The sequence below is a fragment of the Neoarius graeffei genome, chromosome 19 (assembly GCF_027579695.1).
Source record: "Neoarius graeffei isolate fNeoGra1 chromosome 19, fNeoGra1.pri, whole genome shotgun sequence".
NCBI lineage: Eukaryota > Metazoa > Chordata > Actinopteri > Siluriformes > Ariidae > Neoarius > Neoarius graeffei.
In genome coordinates, this window is record NC_083587.1 from 50026119 (window position 1) to 50049922 (window position 23804).

Consider the following 23804-nt stretch of genomic DNA (forward strand, 5'->3'; position numbering starts at 1 on the left):
CTGTAGATTCACAGACAATGTTTTCTACACAGATATAGCAGCTACATAACAGCTTTCTGTAGCCAGGTGTGAAGAATACTGGACAGAAATTTTGGCCGATTGTGAAAAATGTTTCAGTATAGGCTATAATTTCTTGAAGTCACCATAATGAAAAAATAATAATTAACCGAGGGCGGCATGGTGGTGTAGTGGTTAGCACTGTCACCTCACAGCAAGAAGGTTCTGGGTTCGAGCCCAGTGGCCGGCGAGGGCCTTTCTGTGCAGAGTTTGCATGTTCTCCCCGTGTCCGCGTGGGTTTCCTCCGGGTGCTCCGGTTTCCCCCACAGTCCAAAGACATGCAGGTTAGGTTAACTGGTGACTCTAAATTGACTGTAGGTGTGAATGTGAGTGTGAATGGTTGTCTGTGTCTATGTGTCAGCCCTGTGATGACCTGGCGACTTGTCCAGGGTGTACCCCGCCTTTCGCCCGTAGTCAGCTGGGATAGGCTCCAGCTTGCCTGCGACCCTGTACAACAGGATAAAGCGGCTAGAGATGATGAGAATGCTCTCTTATGTAATCTGCTGCTCAGATACAAACTTTTTTTTTTCCTGTAACATTTAATTTTGTGCTGGAAAATGAATGTTTGGACTCTAAAATGTTTTTGTACCGACTCAATAATGTAGAAGTCAGAAAACAGAAATCGATAACAAAGTTTGGATGGGAAAAAAAGGGTGCCGAAGACTTTTGCACAGTACTGTATATTTCAATTGAATATTTTTAAGACTCAAGACGATAACATAATCTAGTAATGAAAATTTTGTATTAAATTCGAAAAGGATGCAATTTTTTAAAAATAAAAGCAAACAAACCAATCAGTAATAAGATTTGTTACACTCTTTTGAATGCCTTATCATTTTTTCCTGGTACGATGTGTTCTGTTACAAGGCTATGTCTTGGATACGTATGGTTATAAGTATGGTCCAGAGATATTGCTTTGGACACCCCGACCCATTCACAGGTTTTTCTGTGTTTTGTATTTTCTACGTTGTAGAACAACACTGAAGACATCAAAACTGTGAAATAACATAGCTATTGGGCGGCACAGTGGTGTAGTGGTTAGCACTGTCACCTCACAGCAAGAAGGTTCCGGGTTTGAACCCAGCGGCTGGCGAAGGCCTTTTTGTGTGGAGTTTGTATGTTCTCCCTGTGTCTGCGTGGGTTTCCTCCGGGTGCTCCAGTTTCCCCCATAGTTGGGTTAACATGGGGCAGCCTTGGGCTGAAGTGCCCTTGAGCAAGGTACGGGTACCTAACCCCTGACTGCTCCCCGGGCGCTCTAGTGTGGCTGCCCACTGCTCTGGGTGTGTGCGCATGTGTTCACTGCTTCAGATGGGTTAAATGCAGAGGATGAATTTCACTGTGCTTGAAGTGTGCATGTGACAAATAAAGCTTTCTTCTTCTAACATCTGGAACATATCTGGAATTATGCAGTAAACAAAAAAAGTGTGTGTATTTTATATATATATATATATATATATATATATATATATATATATATATATATATATATATATATATTTCATATTTTAGATTCTTCAAAATAGCTAGCATTTACCTTGATGACATTTTACACACTATTGGCATTATCTTAACCAGCTTCATGAGGTAGTCACCTGGAATGCTTTTCAATTAACAGCTGTGCCTCATCAAAAGTTAATTAGTGCAATTTCTTGCCTTCTTAATGCGTTTGAGATCAAACAGTAAATAGGAAATTATAAACAATACAGTAAACAGCCCTATTCAACACCACAACTGTAGTAATCCGTATTATGTCAAGAACCGCTCAACTAAGTAAAGAGAAACAACATCCATCATTACTTTAACACATGAAGGGTCCTTTAATTAATAAAAATAAAGAAAAAACAATGAATTAGAAGGTGTGTGCAAACTTTTGACTTTTCCGTACTGTACAAGGGCGGCACGGTGGTGTAGTGGTTAGCGCTGTCGCCTCACAGCAAGAAGGTCTGGGTTCGAGCCCTGTGGCCCCTGGCAAGGGCCTTTCTGTGTGGAGTTTGCATGTTCTCCCCGTGTCCGCGTGGGTTTCCTCCGGGTGCTCCGGTTTCCCCCACAGTCCAAAGACATGCAGGTTAGGTTAACCGGTGGCTCTAAATTGACCGTAGGTGTGAATGTGAGTGTGAATGGTTGTCTGTGTCTGTGTGCAGCCCTGTGATGACCTGGCGACTTGTCCAGGGTGTACCCCGCCTTTCGCCCGTAGTCAGCTGGGATAGGCTCCAGCTTGCCTGTGACCCTGTAGAACAGGATAAAGTGGCTACAGATAATGAGATGAGACATGTAAGCAATTTTTTTTTTTTTGAAACTGAAAAAAGGAAGAGAAAGCCACGTTGGTGCTACTGTCCAGCTGTACTGGTCATCTTTTCCTTCCCTAAAAATAGTTCTGCAACTGCGGTTCCACCTTATGAGACATCTCATGAATGTGAGTAAACATTGCAATTTTGACTCAATAAAAGCTGAAGAGGACCTTCATTTCGAACACATTTATCATTTCAAGAACTGTGGCGTGTGCAGCTCAGTGTGTCTGCTCAGGTGAGGTAAGTTAAAACTTCAAACACACTAAAAGATGATAAGATTGTAAATCTAATAATATTCTATAGAATATAATCTTTTATGACAATTATGGGATGGTTTTGGGAGAATTCGCTGAGTCTTAGATTAACACAATCCCTACTGTAGAATTGATCCAATCTGGATAACTGTATAGTTTAAAACAGTGCTTTGCATAAGTATTCACACCTCATTATAATTTTCCATATTTTATAGTGTTACACCCTCAGGTTGAAATGGATTTAATTGGGATTTTTTTTTTTCAACGATATACACAAAATTGTTAATTCTGTTGAAGTGGAAAAGTGAATCTCTTTGGTTCTTAAGCTTGTTTGGAAATAAACGGAAATGGCTTGATTGCATAAATATTTCCCTCCTCCTGATTTAGTACTTGGTAATACCACCTTTGGATGCAATTTGGAAACATTTTTATTTTTTTTTAAATATACACTCACTGGCCACTTTATTAGGTACACCCATCCACCTGCTGTTTCCTGCAGTTCTCTAATCAGCCAATCTATTGACAGCAGCACGATGCATAAAATCATACGCTTCAGTTAATGTTCACAATGTTCAAACATCAGAATAGGGAAAAATTGTGATCTCAAAGTGTGCCTTTCACTGTGGCATGGGTGCTGGTTTGAGCCAGATGGACTGGTTTGGGTGTTTCAGAAACTGCTGATCTCCTGGGGTTTTCACACACAGCAGTCTCTAGAGTTGACACAGAATGGTACGGAAAAAAAAAACACTGAGTGAGTGAGTGAGTGAGTGAGTGAGTGATGGTTCTGTGGGTGGAAACGCCTTGTTGATAAGAAAGGTCAGAAAGAAAGAAAGGCTTCGGAGTATTGTCTTACCTCAGTCTCAGGTCTCTTCTAGACTGCAGATTTTTCTTCCGGAATGTTCTTGTATTTTTCAATATTTCCTCTTCATTCCTGAACGGTTTTCCTTATTCCTGCTGATGAAAAGCATTCTAAAGCCATGATGCTTCCACCACTATGCTTCACAGTAAAGACACTGCTTTCTAAGTGATGGGCAGTGTTCTGACTGTAGAACCGTTTTTTTCATATTTGCTATATCTTCCATATACATATCCAAATTGGTTTGATCTTTTTTGCCAGGAAGGATATAGTAACTCATAGCAACTCTTTATAACCATGGTGAACAGAAAAGCATCTCAGCATACAACAGCAGAAGGCCACATTGGGTTCCACTCTTGCAGTCAAGAACAGGAACCTTAGAATCAAGAACAAGTTCCTATTAAAATGGCTGGTGAGTTTACGTATGTGTACTGTGCCATATATGTCGGATTATTATTATTATTATTATTATTACAGCTATAAGTCTATTGAATCAACAGCAATCAAAATCAACATGAAGCTTTTCAATCACCTTGAAGTTTGGACTTTGCTTTTAGAGTTGAAACCACTCCAGTGTAGCTTTTGTTTACTATTTGCTTCAGGGTATTGTCTTACCTCAGTCTCAGGTCTCTTCTAGACTGCAGATTTTTCTTCCGGAATGTTCTTGTATTTTCCAGTATTTCCTCTTCATTCCTGAACGGTTTTCCTTATTCCTGCTGATGAAAAGCATTCTAAAACCATGATGCTACCACCACTATGCTTCACAGTAAAGACACTGCTTTCTGAGTGATAGGCAGTGTTCTGACCGTAGAACCTTTTTTTTCATATTTGCTATATCTTCCATATACATTTTAGCAAAGTACAAACAGGATTTGATATTGGGAAAGCAAAGGCTTTCTTCTTGCCACTTTTCAATGAAGCTTAGCTTTGTGATAGATCTATGTTATAGTTGCTCTGCTGTGGATTTTTTCTGCTCCCTCAGAGTATCATTAGCTGCTTGGTTGCTTCTTCCTCTTCCAGAGTTACTGTTCTTCCATATTCTTTCCTTTGTAAATGCATTTCATGATGCCAGGAGTGTGTTGGGGGGTGGGGGTGGGGGGTAGGATGATTCTAAGGGCCCAGCATTGACAGAGGGCCCTCAGAGGACAATATTAATATTATTACCATGTGCAAGTTAATTTAATAATAATAATAATAATAATAATAATAATAATAATAATAATTTTGTCTCTTAAAATGAGCAAATGCAACAACCTTCTGGTTTAATTTTCCACAAAATTATTACAATAGATAGTCTTTATATTTCATCCCTCTCCCTATTCATTACATGGTATAGTCTTGTGTAGGTGGAGCCAGAGTGTCACACCATGTTAGGTTTGCTGCTTTCCAATCCAGCACTAACATTAACTGTGCATGGTAGAAGCAGAATTGATGTTGAACCATCAGTAGATTGACACCATCATGAAGAAGTCGGGTTACCAGAAACGTAAGGGGGGGGGCAATATTATATTCTTTCACAGGGCCCAAAATTTCTAGCGGCGTCCCTGCATGGTGCTCTAAGGGATGTTCAAAGTTTGGTCTATTTTTGATAATCCAGCTCTTGGTCGTGCTTCTCCAGAGCTGTACCCCATAAGCTTATTGTGCTTTTTTCAGTTGAACGTTGGTGGAAAATTACTTCTTGAGCTCTATATCTCCACCATAATGTAGCTGAATTAAACAAGGAGCTTCACAAAATGCTTTCCCACCATGGGATGATCACTTTAATTGTTGTGTATGCTGGCAAACATGATACTTGTCATGAACAGTGAGAACACCAGAAATCAGAGATACTTTATTGAACTATTTAACGATTCAACACACTAGAGAAAGTGAATGTTCTAGAATTTCCTTGAGTATGAAATGTGCTACATAAAGCAACTTACCTTGCCTGGTTTTGATAGCTCCTTGATCATTATGATATCATTTTTTTAAGGAACTGATTGCACAAGAGCATATTTAAGAGCTTCACAGGAAAGGAAGTGAATATTAATACAATCAAGACTTATTTTCTATGTACATTTTTTGGAGATTGGTGACATAAAACGTGACCTAATAAAGCTATTTGATTTCCAGTAGATACTTCCAAACTCTTATATTTATGTCTTGCTGCAGTGTCTGCTACATTAATGATAAGAACCATTTTTCCATTTTGTCATTTCAGAAGAAGCCAACAATGAACTTAAATAAGTTGAAAGCAAGCCTGAAGATGACTTCATCTCAGATTTGTTCACTCTACACAACAAAGAGTGAAATGAGCTGGAGCGAGAAGTTCCTTTTGCTTATTTCATGCCTGATCACCAGTTTCATTTTGGCTGTTTTTTTCCTCCTTGCTCTCCGTTTCCCCTTGAACTTTGGCATTGAGGTCTCCATTGCTACCACTGCAGTGTTTTGGCTTTGCCTTACGCTAGCTATGTGGTTTTCTCCAAATGTTCGTTGTTTTGGAATACTGTTCCTGATGTCCATCGGCTTGAAACAAGGCAAGAAACAGCTCCTTACAGCTGGCACAACAATAGTGATCTTATTGAACATCCAGAACACTCTGATGAACCTGAAAGGACTTGGAAAGAGTTTAGTCTGCAATTTGGAGGAAAAGCTTATGACCATTGACCTCGCACCTCTCAGCAACTATATCCGCATGCTAAAATGGGTGGCCTCCACGCTTAAAAATGGACTAACCAGTTTTTTAGGTGAGACTTATGACACTGACTTCAAACTGAAGCCAATTGTGCATTCAGGAGAGTTCACAAAGAAAATATCTGAAGCACAGATGACCATGAACAAGACTGCTGAGAATGTGTTGGTTGTCATCAATGGAATTTCATCCATAGGAAAGGAAATATCTCCAGTTGTAGGGGTTGTGATACTCATCATTGCCACTGTTGTCTACTTGAGGAGGTTTCGCTTTAACAGAAAACAGAAAAATGTGTTACTTACAAAAAAATTTGTGAAGTATGATGAAAGCCAACGTTTACAAGGAAAGCCCTCAGTCCTCCCTCTGACTAAGAAGGAATCAAAGCGTTACATTATTGTTCCCTCTGCCCATTTAACCAAAAAAGATGTGAAAGGCATGCTTAAATTCAGCATCTCGATTGTAACACATAGTATGGCCTGGCTCTTCTTCATAGGACTTGATGCTCTTGTTTATTGGATTATCTCTGTTTTGAGCAAGCGATTAGAACAGCTGAAGCCACTCCATGTTCCTGTGTTACTGAAAGTGGAGGTAAAAATGCAGATATACTGTATATGTATGCTTTAGTTTGAATCATGGCTATCTTGTTTAATATGTAGTGCTTACCAGTGTTGTAGTCGACTCACTAAACCTCAAGTCCGAGTCCAGTCTCAAGTCCCCAGTGTTCAAGTCCAAGTCATTAAAGAAAATTTTGAGTCGAATCCGAGTCGGATCCACCATTGAGCTGAGTCAAGTCCGAGAACAAGACTCCAACCGCACCATTTGATGGTGGCTGTTGCTGCCTTTATTTGAAACCATCTCTGCTGCTGTGTTAGACTAATATTACTGCTTGACTGCCCCATTTTAGTTAATAAGCTACAGATAAAAAGCTTGTTCATCGCTCAGCAAGCCCCGCCCACTATCACCAGGGCAAATAACATGAGAGAGGGTTAACACTAGCTAGTTCATCGGTCAGTAAGCAGGCCAGAGCAATGAGCATAACGTGTCACTTCCTTCTCTGGATGAAGTCTTGCCAAATGACAATTGAAGTTCAAAGTTTTCCCCGTCATCTCCTCAATAGTTCATCTACATATGGAACACATAGCAGTGCATTTTTTCCCACTGCACAAGAAGTCTGTATAAGCAAAGCGGACAATCCTAGGGGCTTCTCTCCAGGTATTTTAGTGCCATTAACGTTAGTTTGTTCCTCAACATGACGTACGAACAGGTGAATGTGCATTCTCTTGCACGAAATTAGTATAAAAATTAATGTAGATATAAATATCTTATGCTAAATTATTATGGCGTGCTGCAAAAAATAAAGAAAAAATCCAAGTCCTTATCTACAATTTACGAGTCCGAATGCAGCCAATGCACGAGACCGAGTCCAAGTCTGAGTCTTCAGTGCTCAAGTCCAAGTCAAGTCACAAGTTCTTAAAATTATGGCATGAGTCGGACTCAAGTACTACAAGCATGATGCTTACATACAGAATTTCTATGCTTTACTAATTTCAATTGTGTAGTTAGTGTGTTCAAATTTAATCTGAAAATGTTCTTTTTCTTTTCATGTGTCCATCTCTTTTGGGTCAGGAGGGAACCTTTTTTATCGGCATTAACATTGGACGTGAGCAAAAGGTCTATGACTTTTCCTACGATGTGCCCATTTTTGAAAAGAAGTGCTTGCCAGCACCAGAACTATGGCTCTACGAATCCGTCGTCCCTCTGTCAATTATCTTTGGCTTGCTGGTTCTTTTGATGGTAGTGTCTTCAAAGCTCAGTCAATTGAGGCTCATTGTGTCTGAGCAGTTCTACTCAGAAGACGCAGAGAATCGGATTGCCAAGCTTCATGCCAAGATCCTGAAACGAAGATCGAAATGGACGGCCAAGGATGCAAAAAGAACCCTGAAATCCTTTGCCACACAGGTTGGTTCTCTTTTGTAGTGACTTGAACAGAAATACAGGTTTTTATTTTAACAGTGTCGTCCCCCCCCCCCCCCCCCCCCCCCCGAATTAGCCAGAATTTCTCCAGATTGGATTTTTTTTTTAAACTCCACTAAGATATAATTTTTTCTCTTCTTTCTTTCTAGCTCCACTTTTGGTTTCCCATCATTTTCCGTTATTCAAGCAACAACCATGAGAATAAAATTTAAGGTTTGTTTTCAGTTTGTTTTTAATTACCTTGCATATTTGTAAACATTTTTTGGAGACAAAACCAACCTTCAGTGGTATACAGTTTGTATGTGTCCATTATACATTATTAGAAAAACTAGGCTAAATCTGGAATTTTCTCTCTGGGAGAATCCTTACCTATCCAGAGAACACCTAAAGAACCCTGAGAAGAAGACCTTTTGACACTTTACTACACAATGTAGATATCTGAGGTTTACAATGTCTTGCAAAAGTATTCATCCCCCTTGGTATTTGTCCTATTTTGTCACATTACAAGCTGGAATTAAAATGGATTTTTGGAGGGTTAGCACCATTTGATTTACACAACATGCCTACCACTTTGAAGGTGCACATTGTTGTTTTATTGTGACACAAACAATAATTAAGATGAAAAAACAGAAATCTAGAGTGTGCATAGGTCTCCAAGTCTCCTCCCGCCAAGTCAATACTTTGGAGAGCCACCTTTTGCTACCATTACAGCTGCAAGTATCTTGGGTTACGTCTCTATTAGCTTAACACATCTAGCCACTGGGATTTTTGCCCATTCATCAAGCAAAACTGTGCCAACTCCTTCAAGTTAGATGGGTTGCGTTGGTGTACAGCAATCTTCAAGTTATGCCACAGATTCTCAATTGGATTGAGGTCTGGGCTTTGACTAGGCCATTCCAAGACATTTAAATGTCTCCCTTTAAACCACTCCAGTGTAGCTTTCGCAGTATGTTTAGGGTCATTGTCCTGCTGGAATGTGAACCTTCGTCCCAGTCTCAAACCTCTGGCTGACTCAAACAGGTTTTCCTCCAGAATTGCCCTGTATTTAGTGCCATCCATCTTTCCTTCAGTCGTGACCAGCTTTTCTGTCCCTGCAGATGAAAAATATCCCCACAGCTTCACTGTAGGAATAATGTTCTCAGGGCGTCAGGTTTGCGCCACACATGATGGCCAAAAAGATACATTTTAGTCTCATCTGACCAGAGAATCTTCTTCCACGTGTTTGGGGAGTCTGCCACATGCTATTTGGCAAACTCCAAACGTGTTTTCCTAAGCAATGACTTTTTGTCTGGCCAATCTTCCATAAAGCCCCACTCTGTGTGGAGTGTATGGCTTAAAGTGGTCCTATGGACAGATACTCCCATCTCCTCTGTGGATCTCTGCAGCTCCTTCAGTGTTATCTTTGGTGCCTTTGTTGCATCTCTGATTAATGCCCTCCTTGCCCGGTCTGTGAGTTTTGGTGGGCGGCCTTCTATTGTCAGGTTTGTAGTGGTGCCATATTCTTTCCATTTTGCTATAATGGATTTAATGGTGCTCTGTGGGATGTTCAAAGTTTGGGATATTTTTTATAACCCAACCCTGATCTATACTTCTCCACAACTTTGTCTCTGACCTGTTTGGAGGCTCCTTGGTTTTCATGTTGCTTGCTTAGTCATGTTGCAGAGTCAGGGTCCTTCCAGAACAGGTTGATTTATACAGATATCATGTGACAGATCATGTGACAATTGGTTGGACCAGCTCTTATTTAGGGGTTTCATACGAAAGGGGGTGAATACCTATGCACACTCCAGGTTTCTGTGTTTTCATCTGAATTATTGTTTGTGTCACAATGAAAAAAAAATGCACCTTTACAGTGGTAGGCATGTTGTGTAAATCAAATGGTGCTAACCCTCCAAAAATCCATTTTAATTCCAGCTTGTAATGCGAAAAAACAGGACAAACACAAAAGGGGATGAATACTTTTGCAAGACACTGTATTTGGATTGCTGTGTGCGTTCATATATTTATGACATGTTAACATATTGATTGCTTAAACACAGTGTTTTCCATAGTGGTTATTTGTTGTTGTATATGTTGGTTATTAGATGTTTCATACATATAGTGTGGTTAGTGTGTTTAGTCTGAACCATATATAAGCTGCAATCTTTTTTTTTAACTTCTGAATAATGTTTTTTAGTATAGTTGAATATTAATGTATTTATATAACATATTCATGCTGTTAATACTCTCATTCATCTCATTATCTCTAGCCGCTTTATCCTTCTACAGGGTCGCAGGCAAGCTGGAGCCTATCCCAGCTGACTACGGGCGAAAGGCGGGGTACACCCTGGACAAGTCGCCAGGTCATCACAGGGCTGACACATAGACACAGACAACCATTCACACTCACATTCACACCTACGCTCAATTTAGACTCACCAGTTAACCTAACCTGCATGTCTTTGGACTGTGGGGGAAACCGGAGCACCCGGAGGAAACCCACGCGGACACGGGGAGAACATGCAAACTCCGCACAGAAAGGCCCTCGCCGGCCACGGGGCTCGAACCCAGGACCTTCTTGCTGTGAGGCGACAGCGCTAACCACTACACCACCGTGCCGCCCCGTTAATACTCTTATTTCTGATTATTTGTATTTTTTATATATAATATAAAATTATTTAATGTACATTTTATTTATATATGTTCATCAATAAAGAAAAAAAAAAGAAAACACATCTGTATGCCATTCACTGTATAGTTAGAAAATTGATTTCCAGGTCATACGGATATGGAAATTGTGTTTATGAGCACAGGTTTTTTTTTTTGTCCATTTCATCATAGAACCTGTACAATTGTACATTTTCATGTTGCTGAAAAGCATCAACAGATCATTAATATCGGTGCTGTCCAAATTAAGTATGGATTAAAAAAAAACATGATTATTTCAAAATCGATAAAAGATCCTCAAGCTGAAGAAAGTGTGAGTGGTTCTGTGCTTGTGATTGGAAGTTTGAGAGTTTAAATCCCAACACTGCTAGCTCACCAGCGATGAACACTTGAGCAAAAGTTCTAACTCCTAACAGCTCATGCATAAGCTTGGATTGGATTTTGCTTCATTTATTCGACACTACAAATATACATTCACTGGCCACTTTATTAGGAACACCCATCCACCTGCTGTTTTATGCGGTTGTCTAATCAGCCGATCCCTTAACAGCAGCACAATGTATAAAATCATGCAGATACAAATCAAGCACTTCAGTTAATGTTCTCTTCAAACATCAGAATGGAAAAAAAAAAAACTGTGATCTCAAAGTGTGACTTTCACTGTGGCATGGGTGTTGGTTTGAGCCAGATGGACTGGTTTGAGTATTTCAGAAACTGCTGATCTCCTGGGGTTTTCACACACAACAGTCTCTAGAGTTTACATAGAATGGTGTAAAAAACAAAAAACACCAAGTGACCAGCAATTCTGTTGGTGGAAACATCTTGTTGATAAGAGAGGTCAGAATAAAATGGCCAGATTGGTTTGAGCTGCTAGGAAGGATATAGCAACTCATAGCAACTCTTTACAACTGTGGTGAGCAGAAAAGCATCTCAGCATGCAACAGCAGAAGACCACATTGCGTTCCACTCCTGCAACCAAGAACAGGAGTCTTAGAATCAAGAACAAGTTCATATTAAAGTAGCCGGTGAGTGTTTATTATCCATCCATCCATCCATCCATCCATCCATATCAGTACCACCTATTCATTAGGGTTGGTGGACAAGCTGAAGTCAATCCCACCTGACTTCACATAAGAGGCGGGGTTATCAAAAAGATGAACAACCATTCACACTTTAGCATCACTATGCAATCTGATGTCTCAGTAGAGGCTCAAACTTCTCCGTCATCAAAGTTTACCATGGTAATCTTTCAATATGGTACAGCCACTCTCTCTCTCTGCAAATGTCGTCCTCTATAGAAGTTTTCAAACCATTTGATAATGCTCCGCTTGAATTTTCTGACCCACTTTCATTTCTCTTGACCTATTTTTTTTACAAGGCTCATGCACTTTTTCACAATTTCACATAACTGCCATCTAGCATCATCTGGGGCTTTCAAACTTGAAAGTAGGTCAGTTGCAAAACACCGTCAAACTGTAACATACTACAAAATACTTTATTTTCTCCCTCTTTTTCTTTGCTGATAATGAAGGCTCATTTTATATGGCTTTGTATTTATATTTTATATACTTTTCTATTAAAGATGCATCTTTTACGAGTATAATTGTAAAATATATATATATTTTTTCAATATCATGAGACGACTGTGCAAAAGTCAGAGGACATTCAAAAATGTATCGGTATAGGCAAGTATTGAGTATTTATAAAGGACAACGAGTTATAGAAATACTATACTAGAAATACACTTAAGAATTTTCCAAAAATACTTCACGTGAAATGTATAGATGAACACCCTGAGGCACCTTAATCTGCTCCATATGATAATTAAAGCATATCTGAAGCAACCGGCCAAGCTGAAGACAGAAAATGCAGTGAAGAAGCAAAACCGTTCTGCATCTCAGGCCATTTCCCAAAGAGACAAGAAGAAATATGGTCAAATGCTTGCTCAGGATCTGGCATAGCCACTTGGCACCAAAATCAATAAGCAAGAGTGTTATTGTGTGTGTTGCAGCAAAGCAACCATTTTTTTTTCTCCAATGTATGAAACCATAAATCACACTGCAACACCTGGTGGCAGAAAGTCTTATGAAGAGATAAGTGCAATTTTTGAGATGTTTTGCTCAGGAGCCAATAAACACACTGATGCATGTCTGTAGGCTTCTGTGAATCATGGAGGTGATTCATAGTGTGTGTGTGTGTGTATTTCAGTCAATGATGTAGAGGATCTGCTCAGAATAGACTGATGAAGGCAGACGAATATAAAAAGAATTTGATTTCTCATACTATATCTTTGGGAATACGACGAACACGGATTTAGTCTTACGTCCTAAACAGGGATGTAGCTATACTGATACTGGTATTGTGTATCCATCCAAACACCATGCTTATTTCCATGATACCATGATATAAGACAAGTTCCATCGTACAGTGTTTAAACAGATAGAGAGCGTGCAGAACATTGGTCATTAACATCTTAAACATAAATCTTCACATCTGAGAGGAGTTTATTTCTAGCAGCACACTATAAACAGGGCTAAATAAAATGCTCCATGGGACCCTTGATTATAGCAAAAAACTTGTACTTGCACTCAATCTGGAAAAAATGGTATTGATACATCTGTAATTCAAATGCTTGGTTCACACATTGGCGTTTCAGCCTTGGGCATGTATGGCATATCAAGGATATGTGGCAGTAAGAAAGGAACATCACAGCATCGCCAGCTTACATAGCTAATACCCTAGGATGCATAACACGATCTCCTTGTACGACAGGATGTGGCGTATTTTTAAGTCCGCACTTAAAAATCCGTAGCACATATGTAGCAGCTTTGATATGCCACACAAACGTCATGTGTATGCTGTAAAAACGAAAGCTACGCAGCAGTGATGCAGCAGGAATGTTGCTTGAACACCTATTATGCCATGCGAACGCTATAGGTGACGTGTCTGATGAAGGTGGCGCCGGGGCTGGCTGGGTGGATGTGGCTGATGTCTTCCCTTACCTTTCTTGGGTCCTGACTTCTTTGCTGGCATGATGCTTTCTTGACTGTGATGAATGACAACGAACGCAGCGTGGGGCCCCCTTTTATACCCACCTGTGAACGCCGCAGATACGGTATGCAGCAGCAATGTCACACGTAAGAACGAAACACCATGCCAACGAAAGCAACGAAATGGTTACGCCACGGCAACGCATCATACACCATGCATATGCCTCAGTATGCCATAACTTTACGTCCCTTGAACCCCATACAAACCCCAGATATGCCACAGGAATGCCATAGAAACGTCACACATACGCCGTGTACGTCACAGGACTTTAATTTTGGACAAAATACGCCTCATTTCTTGGCGTTTGACCCACATGCCGCTTACATGGCAAGATATGAGACAGTGTGATGGTAGCCTTAAAGGAACAGTCCACCGTATTTCCATAATGAAATATGCTCTTACCTGAATTGAGACGAGCTGCTCCGTACCTGTCCGAGCTTTGCGCGACCTCCCAGTCAGTCAGACATGCTGTCACTCCTGTTAGCAATGTAGCTAGGCTCAGTATGGCCAATGGTATTTTTTGGGGCTGTAGTTAGATGTGACCAAACTCTTCCGCGTTTTTCCCGTTTACATAGGTTTATATGACCAGTGACCTGAAACAAGTTCAGTTACACAAATTGAAACGTAGCGATTTTCTATGCTATGGAAAGTCCGCACTATAATGACAGGCGTACTAACACCTTCTGCGCGCTTCGGCAGCGCATTGATATCTGAGCTCCGTATCAATGCGCTGCCGAAGCACGCAGAAGGTGTTAGTACGCCTGTCATTATAGTGCGGACTTTCCATAGCATAGAAAATTGCTACGTTTCAATTTTTTTAACTGAACTTGTTTCATATCACTGGTCATATAAACCTATGTAAACAGGAAAAACGCGGAAGAGTTTGGTCGCATCTAACTACAGCCCCAAAAAATACCATTGGCCATACTGAGCCTAGCTACATTGCTAACAGGAGTGACAGCGTGTCTGACTGACTGGGAGGTCGCGCAAAGCTCGGATAGGTACCGAGCAGCTCGTCTCAATTCAGATAAGAGCATATTTCATTATGGAAATACGGTGGACTGTTCCTTTAAGGGGGCTTCACAAACACCTTTTATTGAAGACTTTTGCTGAAAGAAATCAAGGTTACTCAGTTACACTGGAAGGTTTCTGTTTCTATTATGGTTTTCTTTAAGCTCTGTTTGCCTTGGATATGATTTCTCCTTTGTAGGGGGTCCTGGCCACTGCAGTGGGCTTCCCAACCTGAAATTTAAAGCACATCACATACAGTACAGCACAAAATACTCAGAGTAAGAACATAAAATCTCAAAAAAATTCAGGTTAATATGTTATACAGTGTTAAACAGGGTCATTATTGACAAAAGGAAGCATGTGATATTGCTTAAATATATAAGTTTGATACCTATAATTTTGATAAGTTTGATAAGTTATAAGTTTGATAAATTATGATGATAAATTCCAGATCAATAAATCTCACCTTGTCCCTTTGTCTTATTCGCTTGTACACAAAGTCAGAGTAGGGCTTTCGGTGAATAAACCTTCCTGTCCCAGGCTGAGCCAAGACACGGCCATTTTCATACACTACTCTGCCTCTGGAGATGGTCACCAGAGGAACACCGTGGCACTCCATCCCCTCAAAGATGTTATAATCTACTGCCTGGAGGTGGGTTTTTGCTGAAATCACCCTGTAACATACACAATTGCTTTACTGAGGCTCTAATTTGGGAGATTTTGTTGATAGGTTTCTGACATATGCATCATAAAAACATGAACATCAATCCTGGAATTAGGGGCATTTTTTAAGGCAGCTTACGTATATTTACAACCCCAATTCCAAAAAAGTTGGGACGCTGTGTAAACTGTAAATAAAAACAGAATGCGATAATTTGCAAATCATAGAAACCCTATATTGCATTGAAAATAGTATAAAGACAACATATCAAATGTTGAAACTGAGAAATTTTATTGTTTCTTGAAAAATATATGCTCATTATCCCCCTGGCATGTAATGCAAGAGGATATAGCTATTGCTCTGTCCGTCCGTCTGTCTGTTCTTCTGTAAACAATCTAGTTTCTGGAGCATAACTCAAAAACTATTAGGAATTTTTTCATGAAACCTGACAGTTATGTTAAGTGACTCGAGGAGTTGTGCCTTTTGACATTTTGGGATTTCTGTGATTTTTATTTTTTCCATATTTCCATGGCAACCAATTCAAATTCGGAAAATTTGGAGTGGGGTTTCATGTGGGGGCCGGGGGGATATGTCATCTCCTGGTGACCCTTGTTTTGAATTTGTTGTTAACAACATGTTTCAAAAAAGTGAGAATGGGCGTGTTTACCACTGTATTGCTTCACCTCTACTTCTGACAACACTCTGTAAACGTTTGGGAACTGAGGAGACCAACTGCTGTGGTTTTGAAAGAGAAATATTGTCCCATTTTTGCCTGATATACTGTACAGTTTCAGTTCCTCAACAGTTCAGGGTCTCCTTTGTTGTATTTTGCACTTCATAATGCGCAACATGTTTTAAATGTGAAACAGGTCTGGATTGTAGGCAGGCCAGTTTAGCACCCGGACTCTTTTACTACAGAACCATGCAGTTTTAATATGTGCAGAAAGCAGTTTGGCATTGTCTTGCTGAAAGAAGGAAGGCTCAACTTTTTTTGTAATTGGGGTTGTAGCATAAATGGCAGATTTTTAGTTGTAGGGCTTTCGGTGAGATGTTTCTTTAGTAGCCATTAGCAGATAATTAACTAGCTAGCATTACTAGCTAGTTACATCTGTTTCCCTGCTGTTGGCATGCTACATAATGAACCAGTGTCAGGATGACACAACAAAGCACTGATGTACAATGCAAGATACCTTCTCATGTCCATTTCATCATGCCTCACATTAAAAAATATTCCAGGAAAAATAAGACCCATGAACTACAGAACTATCTCATCTCATCTCATTATCTCTAGCCGCTTTATCCTTCTACAGGGTCGCAGGCAAGCTGGAGCCTATCCCAGCTGACTACGGGCGAAAGGCGGGGTACACCCTGGACAAGTCGCCAGGTCATCACAGGGCTATACAGAACTATATTACAGTAAATTAAATACACATATTATTTCATTGGATGTGATAAATGCCTGTTAATGAACAACAATTAATGTTTCCTGGGCCCTTCTTCAATCTGTGGTGAATGAGGCAGTCGTTTTTATTGAATGATATAGCTAAACAGCTTAAAGTGTTTTTATACTTTGGGTTCACTGAAAATAGGATCACTTTACACACACACACACACACACACACACACACACACAAAATTGTTCATTCCCATTTTAGAAGCTACTTACTAATATATCTTTTCTAAACCGACAAAGTTAAATACTGCAAAAGAGCTGAATGGACTTATTCTGCATTAGTGAGAGATGAAATGAATAAATGTTTTTGTTATTCATTACTGATGACTTGTTAGTCATATATTAGCTAACACGCAATAATGACTGAATCCATCCTACTCAGTTGGCAGATGCTCTGAGTCAGTGCTACTAATAGCAAAACAATTAGCACAGTAGTGTGATCTCGTTTGAAGGAGACTGACTAGGAACTACCGGTAACTGACCCCCAAAGATACAAAGGGCCTCTGGTAAAACTCTGCCCATTGGGTAATCATTATGCATGTATACTTGAACTCATACCAAGAGACAACTTCTTCCATTAAATGTGCAATGTTACAGAGGAAATGTTGCTTCATCATAACCGGTTTGCTGTATGGTGAGTTTGGGTAAAGGCGGCATGGTGGTGTAGTGGTTAGCACTGTCGTATCACAGCAAGAAGGTTCTGGGTTCGAGCCCAGTGACCGACGGGGGCCTTTCTGTGTGGAGTTTGCATGTTCTCCTTGTGTTTGCATGGGTTTTCTCCGGGTGCTCTGGTTTCCCCCACAGTCCAAAGACATGCAGGTTAGGTTAATTGGTGGCTCTAAATTGACTGTACGTGTGAATGTGAGTGTGAATGGTTGTGTCTCTATGTGTCAGCCCTGTGATGATCTGGTGACTTGTCCAGGGTGTACCCCGCCTCTCATCCACAGTCAGCTGGGATAGGCTCCAGATTGCCCGTGACCCTGCATAGGATAAGCGGTTACGGATAATGGATGGCTGGAGTTTCAGTAATTCTTGCCTTCAGTAGAATACCATATTAACCACAGGGAAACCTTCAGAGAGGCCCAAACACATCAGCATTTCAAATATTATATTTAGTTTCTTTCATGCTTTCATAATTTCATTATAATTATTCTCTTCTAATTCTAATTTGGCCTCATTTTTTTTAATCAAATTTGCTTCAGAAATGAAAGGGTTACTGTCTTGAAAACAGTAAAATTGAGTTATCCAATGAGACTTTTTTGTTTGTTGCCTCTCGGCTGAGAGTAGTTTAAGGCTGGCTCACTCATTGGTTAGGACATCATTGCCGGGACAGAAGGCCATGGCAGTGTATGTTCATGTAGGAAGTGACAGGTGAATTAACCAATCAGATTTTGAATTATAATAGGAGGGCCCAAAAAGTTATTGCCCTCAGCCTTCTCAAAGGCCAACGCTAGCTTACCCACAAGTCGGTGCTGTCAGCGCAGCAGTGAAGTCACCTTCCAGCCAGTGTAGCGTTCATCAGTCGTGTTACCGGATGCTAATAAAGCAGTCAAGCCAGTGCTATCAAGAGCAAGTAGCACAGGCTAATGACCAAGAAACTAATATTTCTGTCTCTGGACTCTTCTTCCACACATGCTCGCCACAGTATTTTTCACTCAGACCTAAGTATTCATCTCATCTCATCTCATTATCTCTCACCGCTTTATCCTGTTCTACAGGGTCGCAGGCAAGCTGGAGCCTATCCCAGCTGACTATGGGCGAAAGGCGGGGTACACCCTGGACAAGTCGCCAGGTCATCACAGGGCTGACACATAGACACAGACAACCATTCACACTCACATTCACACCTACGGTCAATTCAGAGTTGCCAGTTAACCTAACCTGCATGTCTTTGGACTGTGGGGGAAACCGGAGCACCCGGAGGAAACCCACGCGGACACGGGGAGAACATGCAAACTCCACACAGAAAGGCCCTCGTCGGCTATGGGGCTTGAACCCGGACCTTCTTGCTGTGAAGCAACAGCACTAACCACTACACCACCGTGCCACCTCTAAGGCTTCATTTTCCTATGTAATTTCCTTAGTTACTTTTAAAATCAACATCGACAACTACACACAACGGCACTACCTAGCAGCCTGCTGCTAATCCCTTGCTAATCCTTTGCCCTGTTGCTTTTTTGGTGTGTCTGGCTAAGTTTTGGCTGAGCTGAAGTCCCAGCTCTAATAATAACAGTTTGCCACTTGTATGAACACTCTGAGGGAGTCATATCCTGAATTGAGTACATCAGCAGCTTGAGAACATTCTGAGCCACAACAGAAAGCAGTAGCAGAATGTTGAGTGATTCTTTTCCATAATAGGACGTTGTATTTACACTTGCTTATTGTCTCAATAATATGAATAGCATCTGCATTATTTATGACTGCTCTCTGTCAAGATGCAGCATCAAGATTATAAACTCGTGATATACAAGCCTCTGATAATTCCAAATGGAATGCATTGGTATGGAAGGAAATACAATGGAAGGTTATATTGTTCTACAACTGAGTGAAGAACTAGCAAGACACCCGGGTCACTTAGGTCACTTAGGGTCAGAGGATGAGCATGACAAAGCTGGGACCTTTCATAAGCTATCCATAATGGGTCACAGATATTAGGTGAAGACTTTGCTATTTGTGCTCAACAAGGAAACAGGCAAACAGAAAAACTCCACTAGTTCTGAAGGAAATACCAGTCCTCCACTCATGATAGAACATGGATAAAATACCAACTACAAAAAGTTATGTTTGGAAGAAAGACAATACTGCTCATCACCCAGTGAACACACAATGAAGCACGGTGGTGGCAGCATCATGCTGTGGAAATGCTGGTCAATAGCAGGGACTGGGAAATTAGTCCAGGTTGAGGGCAGGATGGGTGGAGATGACAATCCAAGCTGTTCCAATTGACAACGGACTTGAGACTGAGACATCTGCCAAAAAGCAAACCAAAGCATGCTACCTGAGCTAAACTAGCGTGGTTCAAAGCCATGAATCTGATTGTGTTGGAATGTCCCAGTCAAAGCTCAGACTGGTGTTGTAGTACTTGAGATTGGTCTTCGTCTTGAGACCACTGTTTGAAGGTCTTGGTCTCATCTTGGAATCAATCGTATTTTCACTCGGTCTTTTCTCAGTCTCAGAGATAGAGGACTTGGGATTTTATTCCAAGACCAATCAAGACCACAACTGCAGGGGTATCATTAAACTGCCTGGGCATTGTCTGATTTATTTGTTAACATCATGACATGGAAAAGGAGTGTTGAATAAAGGTGTTTAAGTTAATTTCAGCTCTTAGGGTTTGTTTGTTTGTTTGTTTGTTTGTTTGTTTGTTTGTTTGTTTGTTTGTATGTATGTATATGGGTGTTTTTGTATTTGGGAATGTGGATTGTTCAGATCAATTTGAGAAGTGTCTCTGGTTTGTATGCTCCAAATTTTATCGTAAGTGTGTCATGCAGAGTGGGACTTGCACTGGTCTGGTCCTGGTCTTGACTCGGTCTCACCCTGTCTTGGTCTCAGTCTTGATTTTGTCTAAAACCCTCAAAGTCTTGGTCTCGTCTCAGTCTCGATACACTCTGGTCTTGGTCATGACTTGGTCTCTTTAGGTGGTCTTGTCTACAACACTGGCTCAGACTTTAATTCGACTGAGAACCTGTGGCAAGATTCATTGCAACTTCTTGTGGTCTCTATTCAACTTGTCACAGCTCGAGCAATTTCCTCAAGAAAAATGAGCAAACATTTTAGGATCCTGATGTGCAAAGCTGGTAGAGACATATCCTATTAAATGGGCAGCTACCTTTGGACCCAAAGGTGGTTCTCCTACATATTGACCTCGGGAGATGAATACTTATGCAACAAATGAATGTCTGACTTTTTGGTTAATTAACCTTTGTGTCACAGCAGAAAATATTTCACAACTTCAAATGCTAGACATATTTGCAAATCAAATGGCAAAAAAATCCCAATTAAGTGCATTTTGATACCAGATTAAAAATGTGGGAAAGTTCAAGAGGGTGAATACTTATGCAATACATGGTATATTACAAAGTTACAGTCACTTTAAGTTTAAAAGCCTGATAGGTTTAAGCAGGTATAGGCAAAATCCATGTGGTTTGCTAGATAGTATACAGTGAAAATCTGAGCATCACAAAAACTATGCTCTAAGGTGACGTAAAAAAAATAAAAATAAATAAAAAACAAACCCTTTTTCTAAATTTGGTGTGCAGGCATACAAGGCTTTTTCAGAAATGCCTCATCAGCACATTACAGGGAGTTTGACATGGTTCAGTGCTGTGGCGAGAACAGAATATCACCCAGCTGTGTATCTTCTACAGAGAAAGACTTAATGAGCTTCTCAAATAAAGATGATCATAAAAGATCTTGCTTTTTAACAAATAACAAGTCGGCATATCAGACGCTCGCTGGCCGTGCTGTGAAGATTGTGCATGCAGATGCTCGTCTAAGTTTCCAAATCTGTCATTGCTTAACTCTTGAATATTTTCTATTGTGAATACTATCATTAAAAAGCTTATAATCTCTGCTTTCCAAGGAAATGTATCTCATTAAGATCTGTTCAGTACTTTGGGAGTAACAGCAGGTTGAAGTTGGTATAACAGAGTTCATACTCTGCTTATGTGACACTGGGAAACTGCTGGTGCTTTTTGAGTCATGGGAGTGGTCAGACTCTCTCTTCTGATTGGTTTCCGACTGGATTACTCGTGAATATCAATCAGATAACTTTTATAGGGATGTTCTCTCGCTCTCACTGTTTCTGATGAAGTATTCAGCAAAATTTTCCATCAGCTAGTTTTGATGTTATGATTCACGGGAGACTTTGAAGTGAGTTTTTGTAGCTTTGCCTACTTATTTTTTCAAATCAAACTGATTCATATAAATAAATATTTTGGAATATAACTGTAGTTGTCTTGATGAAAAATATTGAGATCTTCATGGTCGGAATGAGATTAAAAAAAAACAGAAGTCAGAAACACGGGTGTCAATTTCAATTCAGTTAATTGGAATTGTTCATTGGATGTGGCTCACAGTTTTTTTGAGGTTCACCTTGAAAGCTGTGAATATTAATCAAAATAATCATTTATATTCTTTCATGTAAACACTAGTAGGCCCTACTTAGAAATACAAAGGCCAACAGAGCACAAAGAGGGTATTAGAAATAATCTTTTGTTGCTTTTTTTATTTTGATAGAGAATGGTAGATGTGAATGACATTGAGTGCTTATTTATGCATATTTTATAATTAACATTGATTTCTCCTTCTTTGTGATGTATAAATGAGAGTTAAGATCAGTTTGATGTTGCACAAATAAAGCCATTTGGTGAAACTTTCAAGAAGAGTGTGTACCAATTTAACTTTTTTTTTACTTAAGTACAACCCCGATTCCAAAACAGTTGGGACAAAGTACAAATTGTAAATAAAAATGGAATGCAATAATTTACAAATCTCAAAAACTGATATTGTATTCACAATAGAACATAGACAACATATCAAATGTCGAAAGTGAGACATTTTGAAATTTCATGCCAAATATTGGCTGATTTGAAATTTCATGACAGCAACACATCTCAAAAAAGTTGGGACAGGGGCAATAAGAGGCTGGAAAAGTTAAAGGTACAAAAAAGGAACAGCTGGAGGACCAAATTGCAACTCATTAGGTCAATTGGCAATAGGTCATTAACATGACTGGGTATAAAAAGAGCATCTTTGAGTGGCAGCGGCTCTCAGAAGTAAAGCTGGGAAGAGGATCACCAATCCCCCTAATTCTGCGCCGACAAATAGTGAAGCAATATCAGAAAGGAGTTCGACAGTGTAAAATTGCAAAGAGTTTGAACATATCATCATCTACAGTGCATAATATCATCAAAAGATTCAGAGAATCTGGAAGAATCTCTGTGCGTAAGGGTCAAGGCCGGAAAACCATACCGGGTGCCCGTGATCTTCGGGCCCTTAGGCGGCACTGCATCACATACAGGCATGCTTCTGTATTGGAAATCACAAAATGGGCTCAGGAATATTTCCAGAGAACATTATCTGTGAACACAATTCACCGTGCCATCCGCCGTTGCCAGCTAAAACTCTATAGTTCAAAGAAGAAGCCGTATCTAAACATGATCCAGAAACGCAGACATCTTCTCTGGGTCAAGGCTCATTTAAAATGGACTGTGGCAAAGTGGAAAACTGTTCTGTGGTCAGACGAATCAAAATTTGAAGTTCTTTATGGAAATCAGGGACGCCGTGTCATTCAGACTAAAGAGAAGGACGACCCAAATTATTATCAGCGCTCAGTTCAGAAGCCTGCATCTCTGATGGTATGGAGTTGCATTAGTGTGTGTGGCATGGGCAGCTTACACATCTGGAAAGACACCATCAATGCTGAAAGGTATATCCAGGTTCTAGAGCAACATATGCTCCCATCCAGACGACGTCTCTTTCAGGGAATACCTTGCATTTTCCAACATGACAATGCCAAACCACATACTGCATCAATTACAGCATCATGGCTGCGTAGAAGAAGGGTCCGGGTACTGAACTGGCCAGCCTGCAGTCCAGATCTTTCACCCATAGAAAACATTTGGCGCATCATAAAACAGAAGATACGACAAAAAAGACCTAAGACAGTCGAGCAACTAGAATCCTACATTAGACAAGAATGGGTTAACATTCCTATCCCTAAACTTGAGCAACTTGTCTCCTCAGTCCCCAGACGTTTACAGACTGTTGTAAAGAGAAAAGGGGATGTCTCACAGTGGGAAACATGGCCTTGTCCCAACTTTTTTTGAGATGTGTTGTTGTCATGAAATTTAAAATCACCTAATTTTTCTCTTTAAATGA

General features: G+C 40.2%; 2 protein-coding genes across 3 annotated transcripts in view; one reads left to right on the forward strand and one right to left on the reverse strand.

Annotated features, from left to right (window-relative positions):
- Positions 1–2502: 2502 nt before the first annotated feature.
- LOC132867961 (dendritic cell-specific transmembrane protein) lies at positions 2503–8572 on the forward strand. 2 transcript variants are annotated; one of them, XM_060900934.1, is made up of 4 exons: positions 2503–2585; positions 5656–6714; positions 7753–8085; positions 8250–8572. In XM_060900934.1, exons 2-4 carry the CDS (start codon positions 5668–5670, stop codon positions 8310–8312), a joined length of 1443 nt encoding a protein of 480 aa, XP_060756917.1. In that variant the 5' UTR covers positions 2503–2585; positions 5656–5667; the 3' UTR covers positions 8313–8572. The 2 variants fall into 2 exon arrangements, with proteins under 2 accessions (XP_060756917.1, XP_060756918.1); XM_060900935.1 differs by having other exon boundaries at positions 2554–2580.
- A 6311-nt stretch (positions 8573–14883) lies between these two features.
- The window catches only part of dpys (dihydropyrimidinase), a 35866-nt gene continuing 26945 nt past the window's right edge, over positions 14884–23804 (reverse strand). The window contains exons 8-9 of the mRNA XM_060900936.1: positions 15275–15482; positions 14884–15039 (exon numbers count right to left, since the gene is read on the reverse strand). Of these exons, the coding sequence (XP_060756919.1) occupies positions 14968–15039; positions 15275–15482 (280 nt within the window). The 3' untranslated portion in view covers positions 14884–14967. The remainder of the gene's footprint in view (positions 15040–15274; positions 15483–23804) is intronic.